This window comes from Trachurus trachurus (genome assembly GCF_905171665.1).
Source record: "Trachurus trachurus genome assembly, chromosome: 21".
Taxonomy (NCBI): Eukaryota; Metazoa; Chordata; class Actinopteri; order Carangiformes; family Carangidae; genus Trachurus; species Trachurus trachurus.
Genome location: NC_139899.1, coordinates 10,453,866 through 10,479,296, shown reverse-complemented (window position 1 = coordinate 10,479,296; position 25,431 = coordinate 10,453,866). Strand labels below are relative to the sequence as shown.

The 25,431-nt window shown below is 40.9% G+C and overlaps 1 protein-coding gene across 1 annotated transcript in view; it reads left to right on the top strand.

The window, feature by feature from the left end:
- Positions 1-23,508, top strand: part of tmem163a (transmembrane protein 163a) — a gene marked incomplete at both ends in the record, with an annotated part of 54,967 nt that extends 31,459 nt beyond the window's left edge. The window contains 6 exons of the mRNA XM_083996500.1: positions 10,263-10,306; positions 13,236-13,327; positions 15,817-15,913; positions 21,387-21,498; positions 23,166-23,307; positions 23,448-23,508. Of these exons, the coding sequence (XP_083852626.1) occupies positions 10,263-10,306; positions 13,236-13,327; positions 15,817-15,913; positions 21,387-21,498; positions 23,166-23,307; positions 23,448-23,508 (548 nt within the window). The remainder of the gene's footprint in view (positions 1-10,262; positions 10,307-13,235; positions 13,328-15,816; positions 15,914-21,386; positions 21,499-23,165; positions 23,308-23,447) is intronic.
- Between the last annotated feature and the right edge of the window lie 1,923 nt (positions 23,509-25,431).

Genomic DNA, 25,431 nt, shown 5'->3' with positions numbered 1-25,431 from the left:
ATACCGTGACAGATGTGGGTGAATTCTAGTTGTCACACAGCATTTTTATACAAACACCAGCTGGTAAGATTGAAGTGGTGGAATTTGCACCATCTCTAATGTTGTGATTTGTTGTCAACTATCATGCTTGCTATCATGCTGCTTGAGTGGTCCAGCGTTGGCGAAGAACGGCCAAGTTGGCAACCAAAACACAAACAATAAGAATAAAGAAATAAAAGACTGTTCTGAAAGGTGCAGTTCTGCCAGTTGGAAATTTGCTAAGTGTTGGAAAAGGTTTGGGCTCTAACAAGTGCGTTTTAGTGTGGGATTGTATCTCTGAGGCATCGTAGCCAAAACAGTAACAGATTTGGAGCGACTACAGAAAAGAAAAGAAAGTGTTTGAAACTCTGTGCGTTCTTCACTTTATGTGTCCATGAAGGATGAAACACAAGCCCAGAGCTCAGATTAAAGAAAAAATACATCAAATGTGAATTACTAGTTACTAGTTATTGTCTTTTTTGTTGCATATTGAGCTTCTTTGAGAGTTGAAATGTCCTCTAAGGTGTCAGCCCACTCTCAATTTCTACATCAATTTTCAGTGTAGTTCTATTTTTTGAGGATTCTAATGACTTCCATACAAAGAAAAATACAGCAGCTTGTTAGTGAAGAAGGCTGTGGTCTGAAGCTGTAACCGCACATTGAAGGAGCACATGGAGAAAAATCCACAGGGATTCAATTAGATGTTATTTATCTCATTATTATAATGAGGAAAATTATACTTCACTTTTAGGAGGCAGGTCACAGGCGTGTTGTTATCATTTTATATTGAAATTGATAATATACTTAATATAATACTTCATACTTGTTCACGTTGGGCAAGATACTGACTTTAACCCTTAATCATCAGTTTTTTCACAAAATGTATATAAAAAAAGCACCGTATGAGTAGGGGAATGTAACTATAGTGTCAAGCCCTTTGAGTGGTCGTAGAGACTAGAAGACATATACCGTAAAAGGCAAGTCCATTTACCATTTACTGTTAGGATCCACTGTAGCTCTTTTTTGTGCCTGCACTGAATCCTCTTAGTGACTCTTAGACAGTAGAGTCAAAGGTCACGGTCAGTTTTGCTAGACCCTTAATATAAATCATTCCATCACAGTTGCCCGCATCCATCCAAACTAAAACCATTAAGACCCGGATGACACAGCAGCGTAGACGCAGCAGCAGCAGCAGCAGCAGCAGCAGCAGCAGCTTGAGACCTTGCGAGGATATTAAATCTGCTGCTAATGAATTTCTCCATAATTCTGTCACATTGTTTGCCACAAGATATTCTTTAATTAACTGCATCACAGTAATTCTCCCTGCTGTGAGGACATTAAGAGAAAATAAATAGTCAGTAGAGATGTCACTGATACCAACACAACCCATTTATGACGCTGTTGGGTTTTTGCTGAACTGTAATTCTTGCCTAATTGTGAAGCATTATGTTCATGTCTGTGATAAATAACAAAGCCTGTGTATGCACTTGTGTTGTATCGCTTCACCAAACACATTAGTGTCTTAGTCACATAGTGATGCGTCTCTCTTAATAATAGCGCAGAATGAGGATCCCTGAAGTGAAGGCTGTTTTAGGAAAATCCTTGAGCTCTACAGGAAGTTTCCTGAACTGTTAAAACGTTTTCCAGGATGAAGCTCTTTAAAACCTGTGGGTAAAAAAGGGGAAGCATTAGTCCAGTCAGCCATGTACCAGTCCTGGCTTAATCTCCACATGTACCCCGCTGAGGCCCCAATGCCAAACCGCTCACAGATGGTACCTCCCTGTACGTGAGCATGCACTGACTGTAGTTCAACCCCAGCACAGATCAATACCGCCGTGCTACTTGGGAGTAGAGAAGGAGGGAGCAAGGGAGGAGGAATTAAGGAGTGTTAATGTAGGAGGGAGGAAATGTAAAGGTGAGTTAGAAGGGGGGATGAGGCAGAGGAGATAAATTAAAGAGCAAATTGAAAGGGATGGAGATGGATAAAGAGTGGTAGGAAAGGGCAGGGAGAAGAAAAGAGGGGGTGTGGGAGAATGATAAACGGGAAAAGCGGGATGAAACAGTGAGATGGATGGGAGGATGAGGACGACTGCAGCAAAGAGGACCAGAGAGAGACAGAGCAGCAGGGGCCGAAAGAAAAGCAAGGACCTCTTCTAGAAGACAAGCAGGGACGGAGGGGACCGATTTTACCACCCACAGAGGAGGAGGGGAGGGGAGGGGAGGGGGGCAAAGAGGAAAATGAGGGCAGAAAAAGTGGGAGAGGAAGAATCCCTGTAGGGTTTTCTGCAGGGTGAAGTGAGCCAGCGTGTGCGAGGCGAGGCTCGCTGCAGAGCTGAGCTGTAGGTCCTGAATTATTAAACGCAATATTTTGCAGCTGAGCAAGCGGCCGCAGCCATGTCGTGTCTGCTGCTGAGGAGGCAAAGGTTGTGTGTCTGTGCGCGCTTGTATGTGTGTGTGTGTGTGTGTGATGCCTCAACATGTGCACAGACGTGTGTTTCTGTTTTCACCTAATGGTCTTATTATGTGATGTTTGTTGCTTTTAAATGCTTTGTGTGCATGTGTACATGTGTGTGTGTGTGTGTGGTCATCAGGGGGAGTGTATGCCCATTTAGAGCCACTAATTAATGAGGAAGCAGCATCCTGAGGGCGTTTGTTTTAACTCAGTGCCCCAGTGGAGAGCAAGCAGCAATTTAGGACACACACACACACACACACACACATGCAGATTTGCGCTGAGTTTGTACATGCAAATACTCAGTACACACCCAATTTTCCAAAAATTGTGTTTTATTGTATCATTTTATCATCATTATTGTTTGTTTCTTATTTTGATTGTGAATGTGAATTCAGGCCAATTGACTCACACATTTGCGGTTGTCGATTCACTCTGGTGTGTTGTTGTGCGAGTTTTACGTCAGTTTTTTCATTGCTAATTTGATTCACGTGAAGGTCAACACTGTGCTGGGTCACTTTGCTTTGCTCTTTCTCAGATAGAAACGTGAAGTTTGGCTGCAGCTCACGTTTCTCATGCGCAACGTCTTCAACATACGAAGTAAACAGCAACCTCCGGGAGCGAGGCTGGGATGTTGTTCCCTCTTGGCACCCTGCTGCACATTTACAGCCCAGACAGGTGTATTTGCATAAAGTCTCGTTCAGTCCGGTTTTAATGATGCATAATTCCTCCCGGATGTCTGCCCTCCTCCTTCCATGTCCCCTCCTCTCCCTCCAGCTCTCCCCCTCTCTCTCTCTCTATCTCTGGCCTTTTACTTACCTGCCTTTGTTTACTATCCCTCTCGCCTCATTACATTCTGCAAACATCTGATGTACCGCCACCACACAGCACAGAAATAAAATGAGCTGCTTTTTGACTGTACTTCAAACTCCTCGTCCTCATCTTGGGAGCGTTAAGTGTTTTTCCTCAGCATCAATAAATGTGTCTGTAGGGAGATTTTATTATTTCCAGAGCACTAACGCAGATGAGTCACCTCGATCAGATCAGGGGCTCAGAGAGTCACTGATTGGCAGCGTACAAGTGGCTCAGTACGTATACTTCTCTTTCTCTCTGTCTGTCTCTCTCTCTCTCACCTTTGTGTTTGTGCTGCTCTCTCACCCACACTGCCTCTCTGTCTCGCTCTGTTTGCCTGTCCATCTGCTGCCCTGTCTGCCTCGTTCCTCGGCTCCCTCCTCCTCGTTCCCTGACTCCCAGATTATTCCTTTGCTCCTTGTGGTGTAATTGAGTTTCACAGCCCTGAATTGAGCCCCTGCCCTTGAGGAACACGGAGGAGGACGTAATTACATTTCTGTTTGGCTGCAAATGATTCTGCTAATTCGATATGGACTATTTTCATACAGTCAGCAGCAGCAGAGGTGGGTTGATGGATGATGGAACAGGAGGCAGTCTGTGTGGAAACTATCTGTCTGCACCTGTCAGCACACAAAGACTCACGTAGTGTGGATTTTGACAGGTTTCCTCGGTGAGATTAAACACATTTATATCTCAGTAACAGCTCTCGTATCCATTTCATAGTAGTTGTAATTATTGGTAATCGCAGAATACTGAGCAAATGAAAACAAATTGTTTTAAGTATTCAGCTGCTCTGGAGTCAGAAACACTATATTTGTAATTCTTTATTCAGTTTGTTATGAAAAAAGGTCTGTCTGTTAGTTTGTTAGTCAGTTAGTAAGTCGGTTGGTTGGTTGGTTAGTTAGTTAATTAGTTAGTTTAATGAGATTTTTTGTGGAAAACAGGTGTAATATTGGGTGAGCATCGCTAAAACGTTACAGATGTAAACTTGTAAAATTGCTTGTTGACATGATTGGCCATTTTGTGCTGTTATCTCTGTCTCCAGCTGTGACTAGAGTTTAAGACTTTTTTCTAATTATTTTTAATAAAGAAATTGGGTGGATTTAAAGACTACGTAAGTGCTTTGGTTAAGCTTATATGGATGCTTAGAGTTGTTTCTGAAGTCGATGTATTCTGTGTTGAACCAGAACATGATTTCTTTTTTTTAAGTCGATGCTCCCTAGAACGTTTAGCTATTTGTCTGCGTATCATCTTCATGATGGATTCGCTGTCAGCTTATCCGTGAACTGCCAAATACGCAAGCTTTTAGAAATTCCCTACATCAAAAGAAAGCATAATTCATAGTCAGTATTTTATGTCCAGTGGGTCAAAGGGTGGTGTGTATTGTCTGTCTCATAACAAATGACTGAGGGTCTTATGAGAGAACAAATTGAGCGTAGCGTTAGTTCTGGCAGGCCATGACGTCAAGCTCTTAATCAGCACAGCCTAACTGTCTTCACCTGTGCAGATCAGCTGATGGCTCAGCTGACTCTCCGTGGCTGCTTCCTATTGGGGAACTGCATTCAGAGCGCGCTATTTAAACTACTCTAGCCCGACATCACCTCCCTTGCTGCTGCTGCTTCCTCTGCCGGCTTTTTTGCAACCCACCTCCACCCCAGCTCCTCCTGTCATTGTATCTTGTTGGTTGCTCTGCTCTGTCTGGGTTTTCTTTGCTGCTGCGCTCCCTGCTTATGCCGTTCATGATGGCTCGTGAAGGGCAGGAAGGTGCTCTCTCCTCAGGCTTTCCACGCAAGCGCGTGGAAGAGCAGGGGGTCCCAGAACAGTACCATACTGCCAAACTCAACTGTGCAAGTAAATAAATATTATTTTGACATAGTGGTCCTGACAGAACTGGGTTAATTTTAGTTCATTTGTGGGAACAAACAGTGTTTGTGTTTATCATCTCTCATATGACTACTTCCAGATGAACCCTGTGTGTAGTAGGTTTGGATGACATACATTTTATATCAGATATGTGCAGCTTACATTGAAAGAGCTCGTCTCAAACACAAGTACTCATTTCAATTTCCACTGACATGAGTAATGTGGATGTATGTATACCCACAAAGTCTGCTCTTCAATCGATGTCCAAGCAGATATTACTTCATCTGTCCATCTATCTTCTGCCATCATCAGCGCCAAAAGAACATGGGGGAGAGAGAATGAGAGAGAGAAAGAGAGAGCATGTTAAGTGTTGGCTCTGGCACCAGTTCTTGCGTAACTCACTGATAATTAGGGTTTTTTACTGCTGCCAAGTCAGAGCCATTGCTACGGTGAGTTATGTGACTGAGAATAGAATAGGAAAAACACATGATTGACAGTTGTAAACAGGACACACTCACATACATACTCAGTTTCATCATTTTAGACTGAAGTCTTCCTCTCCTCCTCTTCTTTGATCATCACATCCACTTGTCCCCGTTGGCTCTCAAAGTCCTTTCCATTTTCCTCCTTTTCCCACTCCATCTCCTCCCCTCACCCCCTTTTGTTTTTCTAGTCTTGTTAGCAGTGCTCCATGCATACTTGCCTCCCTGATTAACTAACAACCCAAAGGACATTACACATGGTAGTGTCAGCTTTTGCCATGGGAGGCACCGATTTGCTGGGAGAAGAAAAGCTACTGTTTTCAACTTGGTAGCCAGAGAGGAATTCTGGCTCTTTCCAAGGTAATTAATGAAAGTAGAAATACAGCCAAGGTGATGAAGCTGAGGAGTCTTAACCACATCCCAAATGAGTTTGCAGACAGATGACAGAGACACACAGAGAGGACAGCTGTTCTCTCTGGAGCTGAGTAGCCCTACGTCTGAAACAGTGTGTGTGTGTGTGTGTGTGTGTGTGTGTGTGTGTGTGTGTGTGTGTGTGTGTGTGTGTGTGTGTGTGTGTGTGTGTGTGTGTGTGTGTGTGTGTGCACGTGCTCATGTACACAAAGTGCTTCTCCAGTGAAAGTCTTGGTTAACATTCCAGCTACCTTGCTGCTTTTCTTTTGAAAACAGAGGGTCAGATCAGATAAACGATTCATTATAAAGTGAGAACACTGAGACTCACGTGGACAGAGTTTGTCCAGACAAGTCATTCAGCTAATTTATTCATTTGTTTCTCAATTAGTTCTACATGCTCAAATACTTTGAATTGTGAAAAATGAGAATCACGTAAAATTAGAATTACAAAGTGTTCATGTCATTATTTCGTTTTATTCTCAACACACAGCAATATGAGTGTATGAGCTGCCACAAATTGCCATATCTAATCACTCCAACTAATTTCCTGGTATTGTGGAGTCTGTGTGATAATGTGATGAACTGTACATCAGCCACGGTATAAGGAGATGCGGTTAAAGTTGTAAAGTGATGACATGGTTTTCCATGATCACAGACGCAGTGTAGTCACAAGTCACAACACACAAACACGAAATGTGTCTACACATTAAGAGCCAAATTAAATTAGCCTATAATCAGTGTTAGTTACGGTAGGTGATATTTGTAACATACTTTTTAGATGTGTCAGAACAATACAGTGCATGAAAAATTAGGCTAAACCTGTGACTGTTTATGGGTCAGTGCTTGTCGGCCAGTAGGTTTTTTAGCCCTGAACTCTTTCATCAGAGGGTCTCCTGGAATGCAGACAGTCACACATAGAGGCTTTAACATCCAAGAGCCAATTATCACAGGTCACAGCCTCCCACATCACTGGATGTACACCACACAGCGTGAAATCGCCGTGAAGATAACAAGAGTGCCTGTGGTTTCAAAGAAAGAAAGAAAAATGGAGAAAAACATTTCCTTTTCCTGTTACGCTGCAGATTACGCTGTCATTTTCAAGACGGCGCTGGCTCGACTCTTCTAAGAACTGGGAAATCCCGGTCAGGGGGTTCCTGGAGTAAAGCACTAAGCATTAAAATCTACCCACTAGGGTGAGATTATGGCCGTCCAGGGCAGATCCAATAGAGCACAGGCTGCCAAATGGTTCGACGACACTTGTAGCCTATGTATTACATTTTACGCACAATAGGTGTTCGCAGAATCACGCACACAAACATTTTAACACCATCTGTTGTTTAGTGAAGGGGTCAATGCACATCATCTGTCCAGGTGCCACTAATCCTGCCCCCCTGCAGGTGCTGAATGAGATCTGATCAAATCAGGTGATCCTGTCCTGGTCTGGTTTGTTTGCTTCTGGAGAACAACTGAATGGATCCACTGCAGCTCAGATGTGCACCCAGATCACGTTGCATGCATTCACCACAGTTAAAAAGCAAAGTAAAAACTGTCTTTCAAAATTACACAAGGAGTACCTGGAGAGAACCCATGCATGCACGGGGAGAACATGCAAACTCTACACAGAAGGGCCCCAGCCGGCGGGTTCAAACCCAGAACCCAGGTTTCTATAAATCAAACACATTATAGGAAGTCAGCAGATTAACCAAATGTGATTAGCTCATATCAGAGCAACAACAAATCAGATTATTAGACGGATTACATGAAATTGATTCAATAGAGATTAATAAAGATTGGCATTAAATTTCACATGAACCCAGATTATCTTCTTAAACATGACCAGTTGAATTACATTGTGGAGGACTGATTTCAAAGCCCTTTGGAAAATCCATTTAAAGTCATATATTTCTTATTAACAGTAAATATGAATGAATAAGCAGAAAATTAATGTTCTTTAAAAGTATTCATATTTAGATTTTCTCCACTTCATGTCTGGCAGTGTGTCCTCTGGGTGTGATGTCTCGTCATATAAAAAAACATCTTGGAAGTGAATCTCACCTCAAAACCAGTGGTTTGGTAAAAATTGATTTCTGTGTGAATAAATCATGACATTTGGTTTTCTCGTGGAGGTTTTGTGGCAGGAACCAACTCATAACAAACATAAAACAAGGTGCATGAGTTATGAGAGTTTGTACTTGAGAGAGGACAATCGAGACACAGGATGTGTGAGTAAGAAAAAGGGGGAGACTTTGACGTCTTCAGGACGGAGCGAGACACAGAGACAGCTATATGTGTATTGGTGAGTGCATGTGGGCAGTCATGTGTTGCGCAGCCCGTCTGACCAGCACCAGCTGTCAGGGCTCTGTCTGGGGCTCCCCTCTCCTCTCCGCGCCCTTTAACTCCTCCTTTTACCTCCTTTCCACGTTTCCTTTCTTCTGCATCACATGTCACTTTTGATTTAACTGTAGTTTAGGCAGTGTAGCGCTTTGTCACATTAGTGATTCCGTTAGCACCGGAAAACAAGTGAAACGTTATTTGTAACTTTTAAGATTCAAGTGTTCATCAGTGCTCGGCAAAATGCAGCGTCACACACCGTTCCTGACAACGCCACGCAGAGAAGTGAAGCTTCAATCAATAAAAGAGAAAGCAGCCAACATGGCCACAAGGCCAGAAAGAAAGAAAGAAAGAAAGGGGAGAATAGATTGGGATGATGGCAAAGACAAAGCTTGGGTGAGATGAAGAGGATGAAAGCTCTGTTGACTTCAAACTCCCAGCTTGGCCTCAAATCTCCTGTTACCATGGTGATTTAACGGCCGATATGGTGTCCCCCGAGACTCTGTCCTGAAAACACAGGGGGAGAGAGAAAAATGGTGAGAGAAAGAAGAAGCACAAGGACAGACCGAAGGGTGAAACAGAACTGGTAGACTAAAACTCCTCTGTCACAAACGTTCACTCACCTTTCTATCACTAGTGATCAATGGAGCCTTCACAAGGTTTTTACTTTGAGGATATGTCATATTTATGTTATTAAACATCAGAGGTTAATCTCAAGGTACAAACAGAGGTCAGATGCTATGTCAGTGCTGTGTCCCAGACTGACACACGTAGTCTGTGTCAATGTCTGCAACACAATCATGCACAGGACTCACAGAGAATGGATAGAATGAATGTGTAATGTGGTCGAAGGTGTTGTTCATAACCCACAATCAATTATCACCCAAGTCCAATGTTATACCTTATATTTAGCCCATTGTTTTGGTTTAACTGCTGCACCAACAGCCTTGTTTATAGACACAGAGAAACCGTTCTCCACAAATAAGTCTGAAACTCACTTGCCCTGAACCAAAGACAGCAGGGGAACACAGTGAAGCACTGAGTAGCTGAACAGACATTTATTATTGTCATTAGCTGGTGGAAACCATGCTGGATCTAAACAGTGACTGACATATAGCAGGTGGCAAGAACTTCCACATTAATTTTTATCTTCTTATTTGGATGAGTCAATTAAATGGGTTTTAAGTATTTCTCACACATGAGTCATGTCAATTTAAGATGCTCATTGGCATCTAAAAATTCTGTTTCAAAATATATATGAATATGTGAGTGAATGAATGAAGAGGAAGAGGGAGGCTTTCCTCGCCTGTACACTGGCTAAGTCTGTGTTGTTGGTGGTGCTCCTGATGCAAATCAGTCACCAGGCAGATGTTGCAGATGCTATTTTCACATTCAACAGTTTTACACATCAAAATCTATTGATCTGTTACTGTATATCTGTGCTTTGATTAACTCATTAGAAGCTAGTTTACTCTTAATTTCCTCTGTTTATATTTTGTGTTATTTTGTCCATCAGAATGACTTTTCATCTCGTCGTCTCATTCAGTAACAATAAAGGACTCATAGTGAAACACCTCATTATCCTGGAATAAGACATCGTGTAATTACTCTTCATTCTTTATGGACTGCATATTGATGCAGATGCCAGATGTTTGTTATACACGATGAGTCATATGCGAAGGTCCGCATATGAAAACACAACATCAAGGTGACGTGAAACCTGGCATTAAAATGTATCTTGCTGTCAACTCATTTTTTCAAAGGAAAACACTAACATTACTGCTCTCTCTCTCTCTTCCTCTCTCTCTCTCCTCTCTCTCTCTCTCTCTCTCTCTCTGTCTCTCTCTCCACAGCTGTATCATTCATGAGACACAGCGCGTCAGCCTTTGGATTTGCTGTGAGTTCCACTTTCCGCCTTCCTTCCATTTCCATTGATTAATTAGTCATAACTTGGATCTCAGTGATTTATTAATGAATCCTGATACCAAAGTGTCATTGGTCTCTTTGTCTCCAAGGTAACGGGGCAGAGAGGAGCACAGGTTGAATGTCAAAATGCTGTCTGTGTTTGCTAAACAGATCTGCAGGCTTTTACCAAAATAATGCCAATGAGAGAAAATGACTAGTTAGTTTAAAAAGAAAAGAAGCCTTAATAAGAGTGAAGTGAGAGTGAAATCATCTAGGCCACTGAGGGGAAATGTGATTAGCATAATTTGATAGAAATATTATAAACCATTATCTTCAGCGCTAGCTATCTCCTTATTAAAGATTGGATTTAATTAGCAAGTGCTTGGCTGTCTATGGCAGTTTTAATAAAGCAGAGAGAAGACAAGGCAAAGGGCTGAGATCACAGCAACTGATCTTTGGTAGCTTTAGCTGCTACGATGTTGGAAGTTGACTTTTTTTTTTTACAGGTACATAATGTGTCTTGAAAATGAAATGATTATAATCACATCATATTTTATGACACAGCTTCAGGGGAGACAATACTTTCTATCATCTTCTTTTTGAAAGGTTAATTGTTAATTGTTGTGATAATTATGTTCCTTATAATGTTTGTCACCTTGATTTTCCTATGGCAATTAACGCTGTCTCTTCTGTCTCACACATTGTAACTGATGCTTTAAAACCACTGAAACATTTTAAAAGATACCTTAATAACTGATAACTTTTAAACTTACACTTTTCTGGGGTTTTTTTGTTTTGTTTGTCACTTTATTTGACACCTATCTCTATAATGCATTATAACCATACTTATAATGAGTTATAATGCAGTTATAGCACTGTATAACTATAGTTATAATTAAGCAATATCACACGAGAGGGAGTGCTGTTGTACTGTATATCAGCACGGCTGTGATTCGGTCGTAGGCACGAGGCCGCAGGCCGAGTGCCGCAGATAATCACACCGTGCTGATATACAGTACAACAGCACGACCTCGAGTGTGATATTGCTTTTATACAACAGTGCTACGAGCGCATTTTTAGAACAGTAATAAACTACAAGAGATTATGATTTGTTTGTTTATTTAATCATTTATTTGGCTCCGCTAACAGAAATAGTTCTGCAACTGGAAGGGAGACAAGGCTGTTGCCAGGCAACACATAAACATTTCATACTAGCTTGCTACTAGTTACAAGCTTCTCCACCGAGCTGCTTCCAGTGCTGGTTCTGGTTCTGAGCCCGTGTCTGATTAGCACCGGAGCAACAGGACCAGCATGAAGACATACAGAGACGTTATCGACACCGTATTACATTTGTTTATCATCTATGTAATCAATATAAACACAGCTGAAGCTAAGTAGCTGAGCTACGTGGCTAACAACAGCTAATGCTAATATCAAAACACATCACCGTCAAAACGTAGTTGCCCCCGCGGCGATTTTTTCCCCAGCCGGGTTTAGTAGAGATGTATCACCAATTAGACGGACCAGGTCAGGTCCAGGTTTTAATGTTCACGTCCGTTTATAACTGTAGTAGCAGCAGCAGCAGCAGCAGCAGAGAGATGGGGCAGCTCCTGTATGGGGAGCCTGGCTCTGACTTAGCTTCTGTCCAGCTGTACAGCGGAGTGATTATGTCTGTGAAAAGTCCCAGTGCTGTTATACTGTATATCAGCACTATGGAACGTCTCGTTGTCCAATCAAATTGCTCGGTTGGGACCGGTCGGAACTAACTGTTGTATAAACACTCATAAATTATCATAATGCTTTATACCAATAATCATAACACACTATAAAGCATTTTATCATGACTTATAAGGTCAGGTATTATAATACGTTTTAATTGTTAGTAACTCGCTGACAATGCCCACATCGATAATGCATTATAAATATAGTTATAATGTGTTATAATTGGCTTATAAACATGTATAACTATCATTATAAACACTCTTTATAACAATAAACATAACACATTAGAGCATTATAACTACTTAACCTTATAAGCCATTATAAATGCTCCATGATGTGTTGTGTGTGTTATGCTTATTGTTATAAAGCCCTATGATAATCTCTTAGTGTTTATAATGATAGTTATACACGTTTATAAGCCAATTATAACTCATTATAACTATATTTATAATGCATTATTGATGTGAGCATTCTCAGCCAGTTAACAATTATAACGTATTATAATACCTGACCTTATAAGTCATGATAAAATGCTTTATAGTGTGTTATGATTATTGTTAGAAAGCATTATGATCATTTTATGAGTATTTATAACTAGTTATACAGTGCTATAACTGCATTATAACTCATTATAAGTATAGTTATAATGCATTATAGAGATAGGCGTCAAATAAAGTGGTACCAAGAGTTTTACAATTAGGATTTCCAGTGCAGGTGAAATATATGAAGAAGCAGTGTTATATCCAACAGCCCCTGGTCTGGTCCACGTTTGGACCTTTGTACTGTATGTAACAGACTCCACCCTCAGACACCTCATGTAACCAAACTGTGAAGGAGAACTAATGCAGCAGCTGCAGAAACACCAAGACAAACAGAAATGAATCAGTTCAGCTGATTCACGTGATAACGACAAAATAATGTGTACCATGCAGAACTTTATTTATTGACTGGGTTTTGTGTAACTAAAAGTGACTATAAAGAAACCAGCACAGACTGGTAATGCTGTAGGAGGGTATATAAAACCATAAATGTCTCTTTGAATGTAGATGTTGAATGTGAGTGAGCAGTCCATGATACATGTGATGAGTTATGACGCAGTAGTAAAATCAAGTGTGAGCTAACTTCAGATCCGCTACTGTATTATTTCAATTCTCTCTTCCTTTCTCTCCTCGGTTACCTGCCTTGTGTCTCTGCTGTAGTTTGATGCCACGCTGGACGTCCTATCATCAGTCATTGTCCTCTGGCGCTACAGCAATGCAGCAGCAGTGCACTCTGCACACAGGGAATATATGTGAGTACAGAGCACAGTGTTAATTTGGTTAATGATACATCTGCACCGAGGAAGGATTTCACTATACTTTCTGTCTTTTCTGTTGCTGATAAAGGTTTGTTCATATGCGATTGTATGTCATGTCACAACAAACATTGATGAAAATGTTAATGATGTGAATGTGTCCGCTGAGGTTGAAGATAAAGAGGTGAACCGTAGAAGGAAGGATGGAGAGAGAGAGAGGTTTCTCAGGTAGTAGATGGTGAAGTAGATAGAAGAGGGAGAGACAGGTGGATAACAAAGGGAAAAACAGACTCTCCAGGTGTTGGCGACAGTGAACCCTCTGCACAGGTTGAATGATCTCATGTCTTTGAATGTCACTGGAGTGGGAGAACACCATGGTTCTGAAAGTGGTGTTTTGATGATGGTGTACAGTAAATAGTGCAGGCAAACACATCATTCACTGTATGAATCTCAAAAGCATGAATCACTCAGGAAATTCAACTAATGGGTTTATGACTTGAGGATCTTTCAGTTATGGTAGACCTACAGAAACCCCTCAGAGACAAATATTGAAAAAAAAAAAAAAATCCAAATTGAACAGAGTGATGTACTGTCTGTCAGTGTACATCACTGCTAAACACGAGCCTGTTAATCCATCAGCTCACAAGGCCGCTGTAGCTCAGCTGAGTTCAGTCAGTTTGCACAGAGCCTTGTTCGTCTCACTACAGCACCTCTGCTCGGCTCTGAGGTGCTGCGGATGATAAAAGACCGAGCTGCCACTCCAGCATCCATTAACACACACCGACTCACACATACACACTGTACTCTATACATGCACTAGAATTAGCGCATACAATTGGGATTTTTCACAGTTTGTTCACTTTGTTTGAAAATGCTAAATCGCACTAGACACAAATAGGAAACCAACTACAAAACCATACATCACACACACACAAATGGTGTACAGTACATTAATCAAATGAATTCACACTAGGATTGAAATGAGACATCTCCCACACATGACATTTGAAGACAGAAAGAAACAAGAACATTAAAGTTTGACTATTCACGTTTGCAGAGGGGTTGAGACTTCAATGTTCCAGCACAGAAGACAGATAGTTCAAATTGGATTGTAGGCACAGAAGAGAAAGAGGTGGAGATATTTGCACCCATTTTTAACAAGTTTGGGGCAAATGGATGAAGAGATATAATAATGTTGTTGGATGGAGATTGAAGTGAGGTTTATTTCCCCCAGTTAGTTTTTAGCTATCCAGTCTGCAGGGATTGTCATTGTTTCCCCAGTTGGTACAGTGCTTACACTGCAAAAACTCAAAATCTTTCCAAGAATATTTGTCTTATTTCTTGTCAAAATGTCTCATTTCTAGTCAAGACTAATCTCTTTCCACTTAAAATAAGACTCATTACCTAAAAAATAACTTGTTTTTAGATCATTTTCACTTGTTTCAAACTAATTTTCACTTGAAATGAGTTTTTTTGTGCTCGTAATAAGGAAGAAAAACAATGCTCCACTATCAGATGTTTCTACTTATTTCAAGTGAAAATATGCTTGAAAGAAGTAAAAAGTGTCTAAAAACAAGCTACTTTTTATGTGATGAGTCTTATTTTAAGTATAATGAGATTTGTTTTGACTAGAAATGACATTTTGACTAGAATTAAGACAAATATTCTTGGTAAGATATTTTAGTTTTTGCAGTGTAACATTTTCATTTATCCTTCTGGAATGCCTTTTTTTTTTAAAGTGACTCCAAAATTAAAGTGATTCCTGAAGTGCATCACAGAGTGAAACATCTGTCCCTTTAAAAGTTGCTTTATTTCCTGTAAAGTAAGGTAGTTCACTGCCCAGTGAAGGTAGAACACCACATGGCGGCACCTGTCAAATACCTGTGTCTCGGCTCTGAGGGGGAGATGGATGGGAGTATGGATGGTTGTAATTTGTGTCCTGCAGATGTGTTGGAGGCACAGAGACTGTCACTGGATCCCTAGAGCTTATTGCATTGCTGCCAGGGTGTGCATGAATCTTGTTGTCCCGCCCCCTAAAAACCTCATTATCCCCTTTATGTGTTGATAAACAAATAGCACAAAGGACCATCCTCATGTGCTCTGACAGGGTAGAATACATTGCATCAAATAGACTGGGAGCAGAGGCCTGTGAAATGTAAAATGATTGGTTCAAGGAAATTGGTTTATCAGCGAGCTGACCACTTCACATCACTGATAATGTTATATGTGTAGAGACCCCTCAGCTATAAATCAAGCCAGTGGGTAAGACATAATAATGCAACTCTCTGTGAGCATATATTTTTAGTCTTCACTGCAGCAACAAAAAAAGAAAAATGAAAAGTGATCATGACTCAAATGCAAAAGAGAAGCAAACAAGAACTGGGAGGAAGTGTTACTGTTGGTGTATTAACACCCGTAGGCTGCTGCTTTAGCTCAACCTCATGTAACAACCTAACACCTCACAGCTGCCTGTCTGTCTCTTACAGAGCCTGTGTGGTCCTTGGGATTGTGTTTGTTCTCTCCTCCATGTGCATCCTTGGAAAGGCCATCCACGATCTGGCTATCAAGCTGCCTCCAGAAGTGGTAAGAACACACACACATGCGCACACGCTCACACACACACACATTACTGGATGAATTGTGCTCCTATGTTTGCTTAAAGGGGAAAGTAACAGACTTGACTTTGATGCCACTGATGTTGTCTAAAATCAAGGATTATTAAGAATTGATCAATTGATAATTATTGATCATTAAGATTTTTTTTATAACCATTCCCACAATCTTTATCTTCTAGTTTGTGTTACTTCATTTTAACCCAACCCATATTGTGTTCAAAATTAAAGACAGTTACATATACAGTTGTGTGTCTGTGATGACCTTTAATAGATGTGAAATCAATCTCTTGTTAACTATTTCCAATATATTGGACACTTGCTGGTCCAATCAAATTGACTTTGCATGAATTAATCAATAGTGATTGATTTTATCAAAGAGGCAGTTTTGAGCACTCTGACCTGTGTTCATTGTTGTTGTTATAGTAGCCTATATTACATCAAAATAAGCAGATACAAGTGAGATTTTTTAAACAATACAAACCCCACAAAAAAAAAAAAAACATTTGTCTCCTTTCACACTGCCAGCCATGTTTGACTTTGTGTTTGATTGAGGGCACAGGCACACAACTGCAGGGACCAGTGTCATCATCCAGACATGTAGTTACAGAGCACAGACACAGGGGAGACAGAGTGAGCTGCTGGCTTCTGTGCAGACTAGTCAAACGGATCTGTCCGTCTCATGCTTGGCTCCTGTGTTGGAGCTCCCTCACAGTGGAAATTGTAGCTGTGATGTTTCTGGTTTAACATCACCATGCTGGGCCCGTGTCAGATCTGTGTACAATGTCTGCGCTCTCAAGGATACAAGGTGAAAGGCTGTTAGATTGGCCAGATAAATAACAGGGTATGGGCTACTGCAGAGTCATTTGACCCAGGACTGTGAATCCCCATTGTACTTTAACCTAACTGGCAAAATCCTGATGTTAGCAGATCTCAGCAGCTTTTTGTGTCCAGTGTAGAAGAGGCTTTAGATGATTAAGGTGATATACAGTAATTGCCAATTAAATATCATGCTGTGAAAGCGTTTCTTAGGTTTGCCAGAGCACACAAACACATAGTGCCTACTAGTGCCGTCACATTAACACATACTAGCAAAATGAAAATGAAAATAATTGCAAATCGAATTTTCTCCAAAAACAAATATAGCTTAAAAAAACAAAACCAATGGTTTGCTTTAAAACATTAACACTGAATCAGATGATCTGTCCATGATGGTCGTGCAACAAAGATTTGCATTTAACCGTTTTGATTCTGCTTAGGGCAGTACTCATGTATTCCTCAAGCACTGTTTCATTCAAGGTTAAAAGTTTTCAAGGATTGCCAATGCCATGACAGAGCAGCTGTTAAGTTTAACCTTGGGTCTAATGATTTTCCACAGTGCTATATACAGTATAAAAACACAACTCATTAGCTACTGTATTTCTCCGTTGCTGCCGTTGCTAGGAATTCTAGGCCCCCTGAAAGAATACTATAAGTGGACCCCTGCCCCCTGACTTTTCCCTTTCTTTCTTAGACTACGCATGTATTATCATTTTTTATTTACTTTGTTTTGATGCTAATGAAGCATTACTATGAGTATTAGTCAGGGTCATATGCAGAATAATTCAGTCATACAAAGATTAGACTACTGGGTTTTTTTGTGGGCCCCACTGGGCTCTGGGCACCTAGAATTATCATCACCTTTCTCCCCTATACAATGGCCCTGCACAGTGTTGTTCTGAGGGACAACATGGACACAGTGCATTGAGTGAGTTCATATAGCAGCATGGACACCACACACACACACACACACACACACACACACACACACACACACACACACACACACACACACACACATTGCAAACAGTCATGACAGATTAATATGCAAGAGTGTATGCGATCCATTTAAATCATTGCATAATATATATTCATGTGCACACCAAAGAAACACACACAAGTCTTTTTTTAGCACTCTGCTGTTGCTCTTTTGACGTCAGAGGTTTTGTATCCCTCCCTTCACCTGACTTTTGTTCCTTTTCTCTGGTTGACACTGACACACACACACACACACAGTCTTTTTAATGTCAACACCCGTCCCCACCCCACCCTTCCCCACACCACCTCCCCACCTCTCTCTAGAGGTGTTAAGAATACGAATGAGATCCCAAAATAGTCTCATCTTCCTTCAGCTCTTCCATCATCACACACCGTTTAGGGAGTGCCCGTCTCATCCATCCCCGTTCTCTGCTTTGAAACCTGCTATTTGGCTTGTAAATGATTGAACCCTCACCATCTGTCCGTTTCACTGACCAGTAAAGCACAGAGGGAAGCCAGACCTTCACTCTCCAAAAACTCTGTTCTCTTCTGTTTCCTATTATGCAGCTTCAAACCTTGAAGATTCACTTATTGATGTTGTTGTTTAGCCAGCAGCAACTCCTAAACCCCCCAAAATATCCACACATTTCACTTTGCATGAGTTTTAAGCTCAGCAAGGATCACACACTTGAATGTTACAAAACAGCAGTAAGCTGAGTGGAAATTTGAGACTTAGGGCAGTGTAAGGCCCTTTGACAAAATCAGAGAGTATGGTAAAAGTCCCATGTGGATTCGTAAACAAACAACAAACTTTTCTCTATTTACTTGAGGCCTTGGAGTTTATTGAATACATGTCTTTCCTCATAATTCATTTACAAAGCTTTTTTTTTTTTTCAAATATACTGAAACCCGCAAAGTATCAATCTGCTAACCTTAACCCTTCCTTCCTTCCTTCCTTCCTTCCTTCCTTCCTTCCTTCCTTCCTTCCTTCCTTCCTTCCTTCCTTCCTTCCTTCCTTCCTTCCTTCCTCTCTAGTGTACTCTGTAACGTACATAGTAAAATACCATCATATGTAGTAAGTAGCACTGTCTTCAAAACATTAGTTTGCTTATAGGTCAAAAGAGCATGTGATCATTTTCTAAGAGTGCCCTCTGCTGGACCTAAAGGTCAACTGCTTCAAAAGATATTTTGAATTACAGCAGTTTGAGCAGTTTCTCACAATCATACCTTTTCTTTACAAATTCTAATATAATAGCCCTTGTGGTAGATACAGTACTTAAAGCAGAAGTAAGCGATCCGGTCGTTTTGGCTAACTTCTTGTCAGCCGATGTTAGCAGTCCCCGCCCTGGTCATGGATCTATTGGTCCTCGTCCCTACGTCACCACATTCACGCGCATCCCTTGGCTGCACACACAGAGAGGCACGCCCTTTATGCCGTTCTCTCTCCTCATTGGATAAAGGTTGTAGGATACAAGGAAAGTTTTCTCCTCGGCTTACAGCAGAGCAGAGTGACTGACAGACCCGTGTTTCAGACCAAACACTCTAAGTGATTGCCGTCGGAAGATATAACTATTTAAGACTTATATTAACACAAAAATTCCGCTTACTTCTGCTTTAATATTTTTGACCAGGGTTACTATAAAAGCACAACTGTTATATCTTAATAACAGAAATGGTTTTAGATCTCAGACAGAAGTAAAGGTACAATAAGGAGAAGAGGCGAAAACAAGTGTTGGCTTCGATGTGGATATGATTCATAGGAAGGAAACATATACAGACACTCGAGTGTGTGTAATTATCTGTACAGGCATGTGTATGTGTGTGTCACTGAAGCCCCTTTGACCACACATTCAAAGAGATAAAGCCGAGAGACAGAAGCTGAGGGCAGCAGCTACTGCAGACTGTGTTTGATGCTCCAGCACCATTATGTTAATAGAAGATGTGGGTGTTAGGTCTCAGAGGAGCTTCCTGACACCAGCTCGAGCCCATTACCGCTGTCGGTCTCCGACATTCTCTCTCTCTCTCTCTTTCTTCATCTGTCCTTCAGCATTGAGCTCACTCTCCTTGAAATCCTGTCTTGTTTCAACACAGTGTCTTACTGAGCTCTGCTTCTTTTATTTCTAAATACAACAGCTACCTGTGTCTCTTATGTGTAGTAACACAATCCAGTCCTTCAGAAAACTCTTTGCTTTCCATTCAAGGCTGTGGGAGAGGACAACACGTACCGTACAATCCTATGGTCAATCATGTTTAGCATATAACCTGCTACATGTAACTCGATATTGGCTTGTTTAAGTGAGAACTCAGCCATCTGGCTCTGTCTTTTTATGTGATACTGTCACTGGCTGCTTGCCTTGGCTGGATTTGTGGAGGCACTTCATCTTGTTCCCTGTCTCATTTATTCAGTCTCTCTCTCTCTCTACTTTCTTCCCATGCTACCCATTCATTATTTTTTTCCCCACTTTTCCTACACATCCTCCCTGCATGTCCTATCCTCCTCTTTTATTGTTTCCATCAGCCCTCTTCCTTCACTACAACCTCTCCCTATCAGCTCAAGGAGTCTGTCTCCATCCATTATCATGCAGATCTTTACTTCCTTGTCATTGTCAGACTTTCATTTTTGTCATTCATGACCTTTCTCTCTGTTTCCACTTTTTTTTTTTGTAAAATTAGAGACTTGTTCACTGAGGTCCTCATCAGACAGCAGACAGAGAAGATTTATCATATCAGCAGTGAATTGTCTGTGTGCAGGTTTGTATGTGTTTACAGGACGATGCGTGTGACAGCAAGAGCTAGATGCAAATTACAAAAAGAGAGAAAATGTAATGCTTAAAAGGAGGAGAACAATGTGTGGTTCAAACACGACATTTCACCGTTGATGGTGTCACTTACTAAATTTGGTTCTCCGGTTTCACCCTCCAGGAGATCTCACTGTTCACAATTGAATTTCACATCCTGAATAAAATTGCAGTACCATGTGAGAACTGTAAAAGCTTCCTTGAAGTATTGGGTTGAATAATCCCAACGAGTGGTCTGAGGGCGCAGGAAACAGGGATCCTGATGCGCGTCACGTCCTGGTTTGCTGCTCACATGGCAGGCTGTCTCCGTCTAGTGCGTGATTAAAAACACAGGAATGAGATTGGCTCTCCCTGCCTGCTGGAGAGAGAGAGAGAAAGGGCAACACATTGCATTCATACCACAACACACATTCTCATCTTGATCGCAATGAGATTTTTTCATAGTAAACAGCATCTGTAAAGGGAAAGGAATATTTTCTTGAATATACACTGCTGTACACTGGCTGGTAGGTTGAAGGTGTAATTTCATGTTATACTCACCAGTTTCTCTCTGTCTCTGTTCCCCTGTTGGGCCAATTAAATCTGATAGGAAGATACCCCCAGGGTCAAATGTTGGTTTTTGCTGAGTCTGTTTGAGTGAAGTGGAAAACACCAGACTCTCGCTGCACTTAGACACATCATCTGTATGACCTTTGGTTGACCAGGTCAAGTCTGTATATTTTATTATTGTTGGTGGAGCTGACTGAAGCATTCTGGGTATAAAGTATAAAGCCACACTGCAGCTTTCTTTCCCTTTGATTGTTATGCTTTGTTCTTTACTCCTGTGTCCTGTCCCTTGTATTTCTTCAGGATGACTTCCTCTTCAGTGTGTCCATAGTGAGTGGATTCACATGTGCTGTGTTGGCCGTGGCCAAGTTCATGTTGGGAAGAGTGCTGACGAGTCGGGCACTCATCACTGACGGTAAAATATACACACACACACACACACACACACACACACACACACACACACACACACACACACACACACACACACACACACACACACACACACACACACACACACACACACACACACACACACACACACACACACACACACACAGATAGATGAATATAAGTGATTCAACGAGAGACAGCAATTATTTTAAATGAGTACATTGATGATGAAAAGTTAACTCCTGCAGCGTTTGAAGATAGATGTCCGAAAGATGAGTCATTTATTTAAACCTTTTGTGTTAACGTGTGTTATTCGGGGTTCCTTTCTTTTATCAAAGCAGAGGAGAACCACTGTATTACTGTAAATGACTAGTTGGTCAATCACAAAATTACAAAACTGACTTCATCACTTCAGTTTTATCGGTCCACGTACAGTAAAGCTGGGGAAACACTGCCTGTGTAACAGCTGACATCACTGATGTGCTGCTGACAAGCTGCTATTAGCTCTATCTCTCTATAAGGGTTCTCAGGAGATTGTGAAATTGGATTTATTTCAATTTTAAATTAGTTTCTCTTTTATATTTGTGAGAAAACATCATCAAGATACCACTGCATCCACATGCAGCTGCTGAAATGGTTAAAATATACTTAGATTTTATAAAAATTCTGTATCATACGCATATTCAGTCTAGACATTCATTTTTAAAGTTCAGTCAATGCAAAGTGACCTGAATAACTGTCAGAGAAATAAAAACAACAATATTTCCCTCTGAAATGTTCTGGAGCAGAAGTACAGAGAATTGTAAAAGGCCTTGGTCAGGGTTAGAGTATGTGTCTGTGTTTCAGTGTGTGTGAGTTGTTTGCACAACTCAATTGGAAAAAGTAATGGGTTATGACCCACTAGCTGCTCATAGACACATGCAAAGGTGAACAAAAGCACAGCACACACGCACACATACTGCTTTCCCCAGGTCTCAGAGCACACGCAGCATCAATCCAGTAGACCTTAGGTTGCTGTTCTCCGGCCCTGGATTTATTTCCCACAAGACTATACACTCATTGCAGGCAAGACAATAACCCACTGTGGAAGCTTTCACTCAAGGAGAAATGTAATTATGAGAGAACATCAGGATATACAATGTATATACAGAGTAACTCAAGTGCAGTCACCAATTATGTAGTCTGTAGCCATTTGTCTTTTAGAGGTGCAGATACAACTGAAAATAAATGTTCCTCACATACGCACTCAAGATCTGTTTAAAGGAATAGTGCCACATATGGAAATACACCCTATTTTCTTCTTGCAAAAGGTTTCAACAGATTTTTAATACCATTCTCATTTGTGTAAGGAAGCCTGTAAGTTTATCATAGATGTAAACTCATCATTAGCATTAGCATAAAGCAAACAAACAAAGGGGGCAGCCTGCCTGGCTTTGTCCAAAGGTAACACAATATTCCAGCTAGAGCCTCTAAAACTGGATATCTGGCCACTTTGCCGTAAAAACTAAATTCCAGACAGTCACCACTCCTGTCCAAGAAACAGTCTTGGACACACAGTGGTATCAGTCTCTTCATCTAATTCTCAGCAAGAGAGCAAAGATGCATTTTTGCCAACTTGTCAGACTTTATCCATGTTCATTTCTTTGTACCAATATATATAATATATTTTCCTCATTTTGTGCATTGCAGGGTTTAACTCTCTGGTTGGGGCTATCGTGGGATTTTCCATTCTCATCAGTGCTGAAGTCTTCAAGCACCACCCTAGTGTCTGGTTTCTGGATGCCACTATGGGAATCCTCATTGGACTCATGATTTTGGCATATGGGGTCAAGTAAGAGATAAACCAACAGTTTCCCTTTACATTTGTTTAATTTATTAATTTGAAACATTTAATCATTTTTGTGGATATTCTATTATGACCAGATTCTTATTTCAGCCACTTACGCTCCTCATTTCTGTCCATCTCCATAGACTGCTGAAGGACATGGTGCCCCGTGTCAGGCAGACGAGAAACTACGAGCGCTTTGAGTGAGGCATGTGTGTGTGGACCTGACGAAAGGGTCACACATGCACTCATACACTCACACACACCTGGCTGCCTCCTTCCCTCTTCCCTCTGTCTTTCATAAACACACTTCACCGGCATATACAAACATAAGAAAATACATACACATATGGACATTACGCACTCCTCTTCTCAAACACATATACACACATATGATGTATATACTGTATATAGCACATGCGAACATGCAGACAGTAACATCGACGCGCACACACACGCACGCACGCACACACATACACACGCACACACACAAACAAACACACACACACACACACACACACACACACACACAGGCACACATATACACACACAGATGTCTGAGAGACTTTGAGGGAAAAGGCCTTGATTGAAGACCTCCACTGGGAAAGACAGTGTTTCAATTCATCTTCTTCCACTCCTCTCTACTTTTTGCCCACAAAACCACAAGTTTTAACCAGCAAAGGTATTTTATTGGTTCAAGCTGGACGACAGTACTGTAGCTGCTGCTAAGATGACACCATTGACACATCTCAGTTGTCGCTCTGCAAGAAACTGCAGTATATTAGTCCTCGGGGCTTCAGCTGTCGTCTTGGTCAGAATAATGTAGATCAAAATTAGAATGAATTGAAATTATGTATAAAACATATAAAAAAGAACATGACTCTATGTCAAGTTGTCCATTAATTACAGTAATATGTCCATTTTCTACAAGTTTAGCTGTTCCTGTCCTAAAGCACAAAGCAGAATCAACACCTCTGAAGCCTCCTCCTTTCAATGCAGGCACTATACATCCTCATTTGCTCCTGAAAGAAAGAAGAGAGGAAGTGGAAAGCAGAGAGAGAGAGAGAGAGAGAGACTCAGATAGAGAGCATATGAGCAGTGCTGAGTCAGCAAACTGTGCTTTCTCTGAAAGGTGAATAGCATCAGTGGACACGGCGAGGTCAGCCTTCATCTATAATATAACCTCTACAAATAAAATCAAGCAGAAGTAAAGCAGGTAGGAGACAGTTAGGACAAACATTTGCCAGACAATGGCCATAGACCTAAGTGCACAAAGTTTATTGTAATTTGACCGTTGTGTTTTCATATCCCATTATGTGGTCTGTTGCACTGTATGTTATGTGTCCAAGCACAAACGAGCAAACTTTACTTTACGTCTTCAGTGTGTGTTACTGACAGGCTAGCACAGTGCCCACAGTGGGCAATTAAAAACAAGCCAATGAATGATTTAACCTACTTCGTCATAGCTGCTGTATCTGTCTCTTCATACTGTCTCTTTCCTTGCCATAGATTGTACATACTAAATATTTTTTGTTGTTTACAAACACACATATACCTTGATCAGTTAGGAACTAAACTCCTTACTTGAAACTTACATTGACTAAATGAAGTTTGTTAGTTTTTATAAGGGTCAGATGGAAAAGGCACATCAATATTTATATTGTGGTTTTGCAGCGACACCCTTTCAGGCTTAGATAATTATTAAATGTAAAAGCACTGTATGATTCTGCAGGAACATTTGTTATTTATCGCCTTCGCTGTGGAACTCTGTATTAAATCCAACCCTATTTATTACTATATTACATATTAGTAATTTTACTATTTAATTCTTCATTTCCTCCATTTTGACTGCAGTGTTCATATGGGAAAGATAAAACCTAAGATGAATAAGCACAACGACAAAGATAAAGCAGTCTGTGGGAAGATGATTTACACTGATTAGTTTTCTCCTGTGTCTGCTCATCTGCTTATTACCCAGTTGCTCTGCATGTTCCCATTGTTATCATTCATGATTATGTGCAATGAATAGAATGTAAATAAAAACCACATGCTCTGTAAATATGTTAATTACACTGTTTGGGTGCTTCAGTAACAACAGTCACAAATAGTCATAGTGCTTAAAGGCCAACA